This window comes from Martes martes (assembly GCF_963455335.1).
Source record: "Martes martes genome assembly, chromosome: 2".
Lineage (NCBI taxonomy): Eukaryota > Metazoa > Chordata > Mammalia > Carnivora > Mustelidae > Martes > Martes martes.
Window position 1 is genome coordinate 38,085,447 of NC_137889.1, and position 14,693 is coordinate 38,100,139.

The 14,693-nt window shown below is 44.7% G+C and overlaps 1 protein-coding gene across 2 annotated transcripts in view; it reads right to left on the reverse strand.

The window, feature by feature from the left end:
• Positions 1-5,505: 5,505 nt before the first annotated feature.
• The window catches only part of SLC20A2 (solute carrier family 20 member 2), a 104,897-nt gene continuing 95,709 nt past the window's right edge, over positions 5,506-14,693 (reverse strand). For both annotated transcript variants that reach the window (XM_080796048.1, XM_080796047.1), the window contains exon 11: positions 5,506-7,002. In XM_080796048.1, coding sequence (XP_080652174.1) covers positions 6,838-7,002 — 165 coding nt within the window. In that variant the 3' untranslated portion in view covers positions 5,506-6,837. The remainder of the gene's footprint in view (positions 7,003-14,693) is intronic.

Consider the following 14,693-nt stretch of genomic DNA (forward strand, 5'->3'; position numbering starts at 1 on the left):
TTCTCTGCCTACTTGTGATCTCTCTCTGTCAAATAAATAAATAAAATCTTAAAAAAAAAAAAAAAAAAAAAGTATATGTTGGGGCACCTGAATGGGTCAGTTTGTTAAGTATCTGAGTCTTGGTTTTGGCTCAGGTCATGATCTCAGGGTCATGGGATTGAGCCCCCATCAGGCTCTGCAATCATTGGGGAGTCTGCTTGAGATTCTCTCTCTGCCCCCTCTGCACCCCCCGTCCCTGCTCATGTTCTCTCTCTCTCTCTCTCTCTCTCAAATAAATAAATCTTTTTAAAAAAAGAATATATGGAAATAGGAGAAAATACTCCAAAATATTAATATTCATTGTTTCAGGAAGTTGGAATCATGAATAATTTTTATTGATTTTATACTTTACTATATTTTTCTGGTTTTCTAAAGTAAATTTATTTCTGTAATTAGGGAAATACTTTCCTAATTACTATTGTTTAAAAAGGCAGACGGCCCCTTGTGGCAGCACAGCGGGCTCCATATCTAACGGTGGTCAGTGTGAGTGCAGTTCAGCAGAAAATGTGTCCCTTAGTCTGAGGGGACAGTGAGCCCCAAGGCACTGGCCAAGGCAAGAAACACCAGGGGCTCCTACCACCCTTAGGAGAGTTACCCAAACAGATCAAAGTACTGGTGTTTCTTGTGATAAACTAATAGGTGTGAGGTCTTTATTAAATTTTAAGAGATTGATGTTTACATATCATATTTATTTATTTTTTAAAGATTTTATTTATTTGAGAGAGGGCATGAGCAAGGGGAGAGGGGGAGAGGGAGAGGGAGAAGCAGACTCCCCACAGAGCGGGGAGCCCGACAGGAAGTCTGGGGTCATGACATGAACCAAAGGCAGACGCTTAGCCACCGGGCGCCCCACACATCTCATTGTAAAGATCAGCTCTCCAAGCGATCAGAAGCCGACACGATGCATTGCTAGTCCACGTCCATACTCTGAGCATCACTGTTGAAGGAACAGAGGACAGTGCTAATGTCCCAAAGTTTCCTTACTAAGTGTCTGTTCTTGGAAGCTCACCAGTAACATGGCCCAGCCCCCGGGTTCTGGCGCTCTAAGACAGCTGAAGCCGTTTGTGGGCTGCCCCAGTGTCAGGTCCCTGCACACACAGGAGGGTTGCCCTGTTTGCTGCATGGGCAGCCCATCCTCCCTGTAAGAGGACAGCCTCCGACGGCGCATGCTCTGTGAACTCTCTGCTGTTGCCCTTTAGAATCGAAGCGTCTTCTCTTTTGCCTTCCCTTAAATGTGGACATTCGGTTCCATCCTCAGCCTTCTCTGCTTCTACACCCTGGCGTTGTGTGAGTCGCTTTTTCGGGTGACATCTGCCCGTCCTCAGAGATTCTGGTAGCCTCACAGGCCTTCTCAGAATAAAGGGGGTCACCATAACAGCACCATTCTTCCTCAGGTTCTAAACAAATGGTAAATTAGGACACGGGGTCAGTGGACAGATGCCAAAAGCCGCATCGTTTGATGAGGGCTACTTGACACTCGCTGAGGGGGAGAGTGACAGCAGTGTCGGGCCAGGGCAGGCCTCCCCCAGGCCCAGGCAGGGCAGAATGGAGAACAGGGGTTTCTAGCACTTCCCAGAGGGAGGAACTAACCCCAACATGCCCAGTTCATTCTTCCCAAATGTACCATTCACGGCCACTCTTACGCCTGGTGGAGGGACTACCTTCACCAGGGGACTACCAGGGTGAAGAGAGGCCAGAGTGTGATGCTGACGGTGGGCTCGCCACGTCGCTGGCGACCCGAGAACAGGACAGCATTCAGAGTGTGTGTGCTCCCGGGGGGGGGGGCTTGTCCGCTGAGCAAACGGATGCAGACCTCGAGGTGCTGGGGGAGTGGAGTCTGTGCTTCGTTCGGCACAGCTCCTGGGATCCGCACGTGCCCGCTGCCTTCGGGGCTTGAAAGTGACTGGTCCTGTCTTCCTGACAGCTGCCTCCGAGGGCTGTTCCCAGAGCTTAGCCGCATCTCAGACGGCCCTCGTGACCTTCAAACATTTCCGGCAAGCTGCAGTCAGACCCTCTTCTCAGAGAGTCTGCGGGCTTCTAAAACCCCTGATTCCCAAAGTGACCCAATGCTCTCACTGTCCACTTTGCACCTGGAGTTTCCGCCAAATGTCTGTCTGCCTCTTCGGTGAAGGCTTCCCCACCCTGGAGGCGGCAACAATCACACTGTATTGCCTTTATGCTTACCCCTCCCCCGCTCCTGCCTGTGAACTCCGAGAGGTCTTTTTGCCTCCCTACCTCCAGTGGCCGGGCCAACACCTGGCACATGACAGGCAGTGGGTGTTTACTGAAATGGATGAAAATGAGCCAGTAGGCAGGTGGGCCTGGCTTGGCTTCCAAGTCATGGGGATTTCTGCATACGGACTGAAGTTCTCCTTCGGCAAGTACTCGTATTTTCCTGTGGCCATCAAAGAAACGGATACTGCCATTTGTAGCACCTCTCTGAATTATGATATCATTATTATTTGGGGAGGTGATGTCACTGCAGCAGTTTAAAAAGGTTCTGGCTGGGAAGATGGCCACGATTGCAATTGCACTGGACCCCACTGGGTGTCGCTGTTGTCACTGCCACAAGAAGATGATGGCCCTGCTGGGGAGTCCCGGTGCCTTCTGGCTTACAGGTGAGTCTGGCTCCTTTTTGATCTAACTCCCTTCCCAAACACGTTACCAACTCCTAATTTGGTACGTCTACATTTGGGTTTCCTTTGAACCTCCAAATCTCAAGCCTTGGGGAAAGGCAAGGGAACTGCCCATCCTACTGTAGCCCAAACCCCCTTTTCTCTCTTAAGTTCTCTATTTGTTCTAGCCAGTAGAGATTAGAGAACAGCTGATCACCTTTGTTAAGTCTGGAACTCCTTACTTTAAATCAGATTGAATTCCTCATGTTCCCTTTATAAATACAGGCAGGAGAAACCTCCCACCCTTTCCTCCTGGGCTTCCAGGTTCTTAATCCCCTGCCAGTGTTCCTTCTTGGACCCTCCTCCCAGGCCTACAGCACCATCCTCCCTTTTTCTAGAGACCACAGTTGAGGACACAGTCTGACAGCTGCTCCGAGGGAGAGGCTGACAGGAGGTCGGGAAGCCTGGGGCTTACTCTGGTCCTCTGACCATTTGGCTGCCTAAAGTTCTCATTCTGTGCCTTCGTTTCCCCAGTGCCTGGCCAGCTCTGGGTGTTCCAAAGACCAGTATCTCAACGTGGGGGGATGATAGAGGTGACTGTCCCCTTTTTTTCATAATATGCATCAGGGTTGTTTTGTTGTCTTTTCAATAATAAAGGATGAAGTGCTAGGAAAAGCTCTAAGAGCGTAATAATCCAAGGACAGGGCTACATTTCCCCCCTTCATGAGAATTTAACCATATTCCGCAGGTCTCATCAATCTTCTTCTTCCACCTAGCACCCAGAGAACCCATTCTCCGCTTTCTTGTAGTCTCTGGCTGTTTTGTCTTGTTCAACTAACTGTGGCTTATTTTCTATTCGTTTTCTCCATCATCTAATTTAAAGTTTTCCTCCAAGCAGTCCACCTGAGGGGAATCGTCCACAAAAAAAGGGGAAGGTACACACGCTAGTGTATGGAGCCCTATTCTGAGCCAGGCCCGGAGTGGCCTCTTTCCCTACACCGTCCCCCCAGAACTCCTCTCAGCCCCACATGTGGCCTCAGGGCCCCGATGAGGAACAGGGTAGGGGCCCAGCCCTCCCCAACTCCAGGACCCACTCCGGCAGGAGCACTTGAAGGCGCAGCGTGAACCTGGTCTCCCCCACCCGAGGGCTCCACGGAACACACTGCAGGACCTTCCAGAGCCCTCTTCCTGCCTCACTGTGTAACCGGATGAACTCCCCGACACCCTAGAACTTGACAGGCCACCATTCTCTGAATGATGGAAAGGTTGGGTTTCTTTTGTTTTGTTTTTAATTCTGCAGCTTATTCTGAGGAGACAAGAGGACTTAATTTTAAAAATTATGTTAAAAATGAATAAATGTGTTTATATATTTGCTCAAAAGCTCACTCCTCTCAGAAAGGCAGAAAATGAAGTAAACCAGCAATGACTGGAGAGCTCAAGCTCCTTTGGGAGCTGTCGCCTGTCCTCCCTGCAGACTCTGCCCCTCTGAGAGGAGCCCGGACACGGGGGAGGCAGGGTCTCCACGGCGCTCCTCAGCCCCACGCAGCTCTCTTCCGCAGATGGTGATCTGGTGACCAGATCCCAGCGAAGATGTGGGGGTCACCCGAGGAGTGTGTGCATTTTCAGAGGAAGAGGCTGCTGATGAGAGGCTCAGATGAGACACTCCCGGGCGGCCAGGGCAGGGGAGCCCCTTCCCGGCATCCGCTCGCCCCTCCTAGGTGACCCATCCTCTGCCAGAGCTCACCCCCTGGCCCTCACGGGGAAGGGACGGGGGACGGGGATGACAATTGCTCTGTCAGGTTGACAGGCCGGGGAGGGGTGCTCCAGACCCGCTTTGTGCTTAGTCATTCCGAGGCTCTGTGGACGTGTGACCTTTGTCCCACCTGGGTTCCCGGGCCTCTGCTCCCACGGCCCTTCTCTCAGGACGCCGCTGGCGAGCTGACACTGTTTCGCTGTTATTGTTCTTATAAACCTAGGAGGAAATCGAACCTTTTCTTGAATCTATGGTTTTATCAGAAGTGGGGAAATGAAAGGCCTCGAATGCCACTTTAAAAATCAGAGAAAGTGGGCGCCTGGGTGGCTCACTGGGTTAAGCCTCTGCCTTCGGCTCAGGTCATGATCTCAGGGTCCTGGGATCGAGCCCCACATCGGGCTCTCTGCTCAGCAGGGAGCCTGCTTCCTCCTCTCTCTCTGCCTGCCTCTCTGCCTACTTGTGATCTCTGTCAAATAAATTAATAAAAATCTTAAAAAAAAATCAGAGAAAGCGCATTTCCTTGTGGAGGTGAAGAACTTTTCACACCTGGTCAGTGTCCCTCATCCGTGTCACCTTTCTGGCTCCAGAAGGAAATGGGGCTTGTGAGCCCTGCTGCGGAGGCTGGAGCAGCTCTGGCTTCCAAAGCTCCAAGCGGGTGTGTGGGTTGGGGGGGAGGGTTGCTGCTTGAGCCAAGAAGAAAGACTTGAAGTGCATTTATCTGCTAGGCCCTTAGCCCTGAACGCGTGAACCGACTGCCTCCCCCCTGCCCCCCAAGAGGCTAAGTTCAGAGTCAATTGGGAGAGGCCGAGCACAGAAGTGTGATACATTTTTTAACAAAAATTCCATCCCAGGACACACCCTCTTGTCAGGTCTCTGCTGAAGAGCCAACATGTGTCCGTGTGTGCTAACAGGAGGGGACTGCAGCACGCTGGCTGTGTCCCTCATTGCTTTCTTCTGCTCATGTGTATTAGTGTACAAACATATGATAGTAGTAAAATAAGAAAGTTATTTGAAAAATAGAAGTAAACACATTATGTAACTCTTATATTTATGGAAACTGAAAAACCTATAGATACTTAGAAAAAGACTTCAGAGGCAAACTTTTGAGGGGCATTTTTTTATTATAAATTTAATGTGGTTGATTAATGAAAAATCACAATGAAGTACCAAGAAAACGTTTGTCAATATAAAAATTTTAGCAGCATTTCCATAGTTTCAGGCTCTAACATTAGTCACACTTCCTCCCTCCCACTACCAAAAAAAGAATCCAACGGGACTACAGTAGAGCATCAAGATGTTCAGCTTAGTAAAGGCCTCAAGGAAATCCTCAAATCCAGTGTATCGTCTAATATTTCAACTCTCCCTGCTCCTGAATTTCTAGAATGTTGTATCATTCGCCTTAGTGTTTGAGACAAGAATTCTGTTCCTCAGGCTGCGAGGGGAGAAGAGGGGTGAAAATTTAAACTGGACTTGATATGTGGTGCTGGAACACGCATCCTTACGTACGTACACTCTACACGGACGACGACGAAGGGCCACTGCGGGGTTCACCAGTGTCTGGCATGTGGTGGCAGTGGGGGGCAGGGGGGTGGAGGTGGGGGAGGGGAGGGCTGGTGCTTCAGCATCCGCACTGTGAGGGGCAGGCCAGGGCCCGGCGGTCTCCCTCCAGCACAGGCTAACGGTAGGATTAATGAGAAGGGGAGACAGGCAATATGAAAATAGAATACTGGCAAACTATTCCCCTGCTTCTTTGGTACTTTCCAAAATTCTCTGATCAAAAAAGTATAGGGAAGCACACCATTAAAAAATTACAGTTTGAAGTATTTACAGAAGCGATTATGATATATTACAGAATCAATACACAGTATATGAACAGATTCCTCAGTGAGAGCCCTCGTGAACCCCCACCCCAGTATCAAGAGCACACCCGCGGACGCACACCTGCCCAAATGTGCACCAGCCATCCCGACTCACGCTTGTCTTACAGTCTGTTCAATGGGGAAAACACCACATTCCAATCTACACTTTCCTTTTAAAAGGCTCTCAAAATTTGCCACTGAAATCACGACGTACAAGGATTTGTTGAATACTGGGTCCTAGGCAATACAGCTCCACTCCCATTTTGAATATGTCGGAGATAATGCTATCTAGTCTACGTACACACTATGCAGCGGACAGGGAAGTAACCGCACCACGTCGTGTCACCACGATACCAGTTTAATGCACGTGATTCTGTACAGTAGTTAAGTTAGCTCTGGAGGGGGACTCTACAGTGTAGGTGAACAGTGTGGTTTGGAACCCTAGGAAAGGGACGCGGAGAAGCTGGGGGCGGGGGTGGGCAGCCCGCGCACGGGCAGGACGCGTGCCACGTGCCACCCCCACGTGCCCACCCAAGACCACCCCTGTGCGCGGCGTGGAAGAAGACACAAATCACACGTAGGGGAGGATCCCGTACATGAGGAGGGCCATGATAGCAGCGCTGAACAAGCCAGCCACAGGCACAGTCACAAACCAGGCCACAAAGATATTCCGGAAGAGACGCCAGTCCACGGCCTTCCGGGAGCGGATCCAGCCCACGGCCACCACCGAGCCCACCTGTGGGAGCACAGACATTCGAAGGTGAAAATGGAGGCCTGCAAATTTAAGGGTGAGGCACAGACTCTACAGTCAAGCAATGGAAAGCAGCTACTCTCAGAAGTAAACTGCATTATAAAACTACCAATTCTTGCCTCTTGATTTGTTCAGAGCTTTTAAAATAATTACGATTTTAGGTATAATTACTTTAGGGTGATTCTACTCCACACAAGTTCTGAAACACTTCACCTATAATCTGTTCCATCTGAGTGGAACGTTAGACAAGTGCATGTCTCCTCTTCTCTCTGCACCTTATAAACTAACTTGACTTCAATATTCCGCAGGTGGGCTACGGCGGACCACAGCATACGATCCTGCTTTGATCGGGCAGTGCGACGGCGACAACGTACTCTTTCCCTCGCAAAAGCAGCATCGTGAGTGTCGGAGCTGGAGAAGACCTTTGAGAATGTCCGATCCACATGGTTCATTTTACAGAGGCTAAAACAGATCCCGAGGGGGCTCGGGGGCACAGGGAGAACTGCTGCAGCCTCAGGATCAGAACTCAGGTCTCTTGATTTTTAAACTGGTTTTCTCCTCTATCTCAAGCTGCCTGGCCATCTTTGTACCTTGGCTAGTGTGAAGGGAAGTAAAAAAGCAAACGGCAAAGTAAAATAAAGTAAGATAAAGTGGAACATAAAAATTGGATCGGGACTGTCACTCGTGCCTCACAAAACGACAGGTACAGATATTGGGAAACCACAATGTTAATACGGATTCAAAACTTTTTCGAAACACTCACCATTCATTTTTATGGTTTGTTGAAAGTTTAAAAAGGAAAAAAGACTCAACTTTAAGTATCCTAAAAATGAAAAATTACAATTTCCATAACATCTCATGCCTCATTCGCTCTGGTGGGGCGTGGAGTCGGACAGAACGCCCATTTGTGAGCTGGATTTTTCCATAAAATAGGCTTTGTTTCCACTGACCCTCAAATACTCCAGAGTCATCAGGGGCCAATGCAGTTCAAATAGCAACCAGGTCTAACCACAGGAAAAATAAAATCCAGCACATTAGATTGTGTATGGACACAAACTGGAACACCAAAACCAGCGGTCTACTGGAAGGCAGTTAGTTAGTCTGATGTTCTGTCAACCCAAGCCGTGATTAACCAACATCTTCAGGACAGCAACCAACATGTACAAGGAGCTTTCAAAGTGATTATTGTATTTAAAATCTTTGGCTGTAACCAGTACCCTGTATGAACCTGAGAATGCTGTCTAGAAGTTCCTAAAACATGACAGACAATCAAGATTTTTCTACTGTGTAAGGGTCAGCTAATTTCTGGTGGTCCTCAAACACGGTCAAGTCCACAAACTCTAACTCTTGTTACGCACTGTCTCTCCAGACCGTGTCCTCTTTAGTGCCCTTTTGGTTGTTCTGGATTCTCTTAGGAAGGACATGCTCAAGTTTCCATCATTTTATCACACCCTCTTCCTTTCTTAGAAAACTTTTTTTTAAAAAGCATAAAGGTAGGGGAGCCCGGGTAGCTTAGTCGGTTAAGTGTCTGCCTTCAGCTCAGGTCATGATCCCAGGGTCCAGGGATCAAGTCCCGCATCAGATTCCCTGCTCAGTGGGGAGTCTGCTTCTCCCTCTCCCTCTGCCCCTCCCCTCCACACTCCCTCCACTTGTGCTCTCTCTCTCAAATACATCTTTTTTTTTTTTTTTAAAGGCATGAAGTTTGAATATTCCTATAGCAAGTTTATGTACTAGGAGGGATGGGCAATTTCCCAGACCTCCACTACTGTCCTATTATATATTCCTTTCTTGTTTTTATCAATATACTTTTATTTGTAAATAATAGGGCACATTATTTTCTTTAAAAAAATTAACATTCTATTATAGGCATCTCCCCGTAGTGCTCACAGGCTTTATGATTATCATAAGAAATGGCACACCCTTTAGATGGATGCACCTTAATTTAACCACTTCCAGTTTGTTTCCAATTTTTCCCTATTAGAAATAGTTCCAGGGCACCTGGGTGGCTCAGTCAGTTAAATGTCTGCATTTGGCTGAGGTCATGATCCCAGGGTCCTGGGATTGAGTCCTGCCTCAGACTCCCTGCTTCTCCCTTTGCCCCTCCCCCCTGCTTGTGCACATGCACACTCTGGCTCGTTCTGACAAATAAATTAAAATCTTAAAAAAAAATAGTTCCATGATTAGAGTATTCATTCATATAGCTTATATTTGGGTTAAAAAAATAATACTCCCTGAAATAGATTATTAAAGGGGGAATTTATTTAGTTTTGTTTTCAATTCCAGTATAGTTAACATATAGGATTATATTAATTTCAGATGTACAACAGTGATTCAGCAATTTAAAGGGAGTATTTAAAAAACATCTTGAAATAATTTGAAACTTAGAGAAAAGCTGTAAGAACTCCCCACACCCTTTACCCAAATTCACCAGTTCTTAACCTTTTGCCACAATCCATGAAAAAACATTTTCAGACTATTAAAATATCCTGCTCCTTATCAACCTCCCTCTCCCCTTCTGCTAAAGACTCCCCAATTCCGTCTTCACTACAATGGTTGCAAAATGGTAATTTACCAACAATGGTTGCAAAATGGTATTTTACCAGCTCCCTACCATGTATCAGATGGAATGCTGCAAGGAGGAAGAACAGGGTCTTCATACAGACTGCCAAATAGTTTTATTAACAGTTGTAAATGTACAAGGTCATCCATAATCTGTGAATTTTGGTACACTGTAATCATCCTGCAAGTTGTTCTTTTTTGCTAAGCAATCAACAAAAATATGTGCTACTGTTGCTTTAATTTGCATATCTTTACTCCTAAGGCTAAACTTTTATTTATTTATCCAATGTACCCCTTCTAGTCCTTACTATATTTAAATTGTCTCTCCATGTATTCTGCCCAATTGGAATCTAAATGTGCGCACTTATTTATTTATGTGTGGTCTTTATTGAAAGATAGTAACTCTTCTTTTTTTTTTTTTAAAGATTTATTTATTTATTTGACAGACAGAGATCACAAGTAGGCAGAGAGAGAGCGAGCAGGAAGCAGGCTCCCTGCTGAGCAGAGAGCCCAGTGCAGGGCTCGATCCCAGGACCCTGAGACCATGACCTGAGCTGAAGGCAGAGGCTTAACCCACTGAGCCACCCAGGCGCGCCTTAACTCTTCTTTAATGCAAAGATTTTTCTCAATTCACTGCTTTGCTTTGTTTTAAGTTTCTAATTGCATACAATAAAATATGCTGTACTCTTCTCCTATTATTTGTCCTTGAATATTTGATAAATATTTAGTTCTATTTTACTGTAAATTTTCTAAAATAAGATTCTATTTTATTCTAAATTTTAAAATGTTTTAAAAATGCTAGTTAGGCCATCAGATTAATTTTTTGAGAGCTGTGTGTCTAATTTTGTTTTTCTAGACTGACAGCCAGCGATCCAACCTCCCTTACCCAACATCACCAAACTATACCGCTCTTGCATAGCAGGCTCTATCTCTGGCCTATCTACTGTTTTTATAGAAATAGCAGATTTTTTTCATTGTTGTGGTAAAATACCTATCACATAACCTTGATCGTTTTAGCCATTTTTAAGTGTACAATTGAGTGGCATAAAGTATTGTCACATTGTTTTGCAAGCGTCAGCACCATCCATCTCCAGAACTTTGTCATCTTCCCCAGCTGAAACTGCCCCCGTCCACACGGCTGCCCCACCTCCGTATACTTTCAACTCTCTCTCTCTCGTAAGACTGTCCTTCCTCATTACTTTTCTTTTTAGATTATTTTATATCCTTGCGAACTTGACCCACCAAATTCACTTTAGTCTTCTTTTGTAACATTAGAAGAAAAATTTGGTTGGGTTTGTATTTGTGGGGAACATAATACCTTTTTTTCAAAGATTTTTTAAAAAGTAATTTCTACACCCAAGGTGGGGCTTGAACTCACGACCCGGAGATCAAGAGTCACATGCTCCACCCACTGAGCCAGCCAGGTGCCCTGGAGGGAACTTGTATCTTTATAAAGTTTAGTTTTCCCATCCAATAACACTCTCATCTGCCGGTCTGCTCTCATTTCTGTGTGAAGTTATGTGCCTTTTTCATATACAACACTCACATTTATTAGGATTATTCTGAAATATTTTTTTGCTGCAATTCTGGAGGTGTTGTTTTTATTACATTTTCGTACTGGCTACTGCTGACAGATGAGCTGTAGAGTTCTTTATTTTTATGGTGCGCTTGGTCATTATTGCTGAATTCTAGCAATGTTTTAGAGAATTTTATCAAATGTCTTTTTGGCATATATGTCAGTAGATGATCATATGTTGTTTTTAAATGGATTGATAAACTGCATTACTTTGAAGGTGTCAGAACACCCTTCTTGGGATTCACTCAACACCTATCTGTTGAGCACTTATGAGGGGCCAGCCCTGTGTAGGTGCTGGAGGTGGATAACCCCTGCCCTGTTCAGAGCCTGTTTTCTAGTAATCTAGAAAATCAATTTGATCCTGCTGAAATGTTCTAAAATCACTGATGTCATTTATTAGCTCCTTAAGTTTTATACAAATATTCACATATCATTTTAAATCAGGTTTTGGTATTAAGCTTATTCAGAATAGTATATACTTTATAAAACAAAAAGAAGGGTTTCCTGTTCTATTTTTTTTTTTATACTAGAAAATTTACATAATACGAAAATTATTCTTTTAAAATGAAGAGGCTATGGGGCACCTGGATGGCTCTGTTGGTTGGGCGTCCGACTCTTGGTTTTGACTCAGGTCATGATCTTGGGGTCATGAGATGAAGCCCCAAGTTGGGGTCTGCTTTTAGCGGGGAGTCGGCTTGAGATTCTCTCTCTCCCTCTGCTCTTCTGTTGTCTTGTGTGTGTGCACACACGCTCTCTCTCTCAAGTGAATAAATCAATCTTTGGGGCACCTGGCTCAGTCAGTTAAGTGTTTGCCTTTAGCTCTGGCTGCGATCCTGGGGTCCTGGGATCCAGCCCTGCATTGGGCTCCCTGTTTAGTGGGGAGTCTGCTTCTCTCTCTCCTTCTGCTCCCCCGCAAACTCGTGCTTGCTCTCAAATAAATACAATTTTTAAAAATAAATAAATTTAAAAAAATAAAATGAAAGAAATTATCTAATGAATCTACCTAGAGCTGCAGTCAGCTGTGCCTTTTTCGCTTTTTCAGATGAAAAGAATTGTTTTTGGAGAATGTCCTTAATTTCTTCCTCTGGGAGGCACCTGGGTGGCTTAGTGGGTTAAGCCTCTGCCTCCGGGTCAGGTCATGATCTCAGGGTCGTGGGATCAAGCCCCGCATCGGGCTCTCTGCTCAGCAGGGGGCCTGCTTCTCCCTCTCTCTGCCTGCCTCTCTGCCTACTTGTCAAATAAATAAGTAAAATTAAAAAAAAAAAATTCTTCCTCTGGCTCTGCTCAGATTTTCCACTTTTTCCTATTTCCTTGTCAATATTTACTTGTCGTGTATACTCTTTGCAGAAAATAATTCATTTTACAGATATTTACAAATTCCTTAGCATACAGCCTTGTGATTCTTGTATAACTTAAGAATGCCCTTCTCTATCTGTTATGTCTTTCTCCTAACTTAATTTCCTTTCCTTTTTCCCTTATGTGATTTGATATTATTCTATTAATAACCACTTTTCTCTCTCCCTCCCATTTAGTATTTTTTATTTTGCTTTTATAATTATTATACCTTTCTTAGTTGGCTCAGAATTTTTATTGTTCTGCACCTTTCATAAAATCCTTATTTGAATGTCCAGCTCTTTTATTTTCTCTTTGCTCAATTAAACCATTTAACGATAGGATTTTTCAACTGAGTATAACTGGCTATCAAAGGTTTTCCCATGTATATCCACACACACTTTTTTTTTTTTTTAAAGAAAGCTATCATTATAATTTCTAAACTGTCTGAATGAACTGTTACTTAAAAAGAGCATTTAAAACCATCCAATGGGATACTTCGCTTTTTCAAAACACAATAAATTTATACTTTAATTTAATTGTGATTAGTGTGTTTAGCACGACTTCTGTTCTTACTTTATAAATTCTAAAGTGCTTTTTATCATGGTCTTCTGAATTTATGGTTACTTTTGATAAACGCTTGATGATACTTGAAAAAAACTCATATATGATCAGCAGGGTAAAACTTTGATATATATTTATTATACTGCTCTACATCTATTATTCAAATCTTTTATATTCACTTTTTAAATTTTATTTATTTATTTATTTAAAAAGATGTTATTTATTCATTTGACAGAGAAAGAGAGATCACAAGCAAGGGAGCTGCTGGCAGAGGGAGAGGAAGAAGCAGGCTGCCCCCAAGCAGAGAGCCAGATATGGGGCTTGATCGCAGGACCCTGAGTTCATGACCCGAGCTGAAGGCAGATGCTCAACCGACTGAGCCACACAGGCGTCCCAAAAAATTTATTTTAGAGAAGAGAGTGTGTGTGTGCGAGTGAGGGGAGGGGCAGAGGGAGACAATGGAAATCTCAAGCAGACTCCCTGCTGAGCACAGAGCCCCACATGGGGGTCTTGATCCCACGAGCCCAAGATCATGACCTAAGCCAAAATCAAGAGGCAGGTGCTCAACTGACTGAGCCACCCAGGTGTCCCTCAAATCATTCATATATATATATATATATATATATATATATATATATATATATGTTAAATATATATGTATATATATTTTTAACTTTTATTTATTTATTTGACAGAGAGCACAAGCAGGGTGAGTGGCACGTGAAGGAGAAGCAGGCTCCCTGCTGAGCAGAGAACCCGATGTGGGACTTGATCCCAGGATCCTGGGATCATGACCTGAGGTGAAGGCAGATGCTTAACCGACAGAGCCACCCAGACACCCCAAATCTTTTATATTCCTAAATACTTTTTGTCTTCTTCATCTGTCACACACTTAGACATATTAATTTTTGAGTTCTAGTGGCTTTTGCCTTATCTTTTTAGTTGTTATGTTTTTTGGATCAAAAGGGACTCAGAGTGCTATCTTTTCACTACTGATTCTGTCTTTTGTTTGTATTATTCATTGCTGTGTTGTAACCTCCCTCTTAGTAAGCTAAATGTGTTTCCAGATTAAGGCCATCATAGGGAACAAGAGAATTATTGAGGAGCAGGGGAACCAAAGACCAAGAATTAGAACATTAAATTAGAAATCATAATACTAACTTTAAAAATCAGTAGTGTTGGGGCACCTGGGTGGCTCAGTAGGTTAAGCCTCTGCCTTCAGCTCAGGTCATGATTCCAGGGTCTTGGGATCGAGCCCCGCATCCGGCTCTCTGCGCAGCAGGGAGCCTGCTTCCTCCTCTCTCTGTGCCTGCCTCTCTGCCTACTGGGGATCTCTGTCAAATAAATAAATAAAATCTTAAAAAAAAAATCAGTAGTGTTTCCTAAAAGTGCTTCCAGATCCAAAGGCTGGTTGAGTAATCATTTATGTCATCACTATAGATGAACAGTGTGGATAATTCACAAAAAAGTCATCCCAAAGCACCCCCATGTGGAATTAAGATGTTTGGGGATAACACCACTCTGAATCACAGCTAAAAAGCTCAGGGATGTGTTCAAGAGTGGCCGCTGTGTGCTGTAGCCATGGCTGGAGACCAAAGTGACCAAGGCTCACAGAAGGGGGAACAATTCAAGTTCATGAAACCTA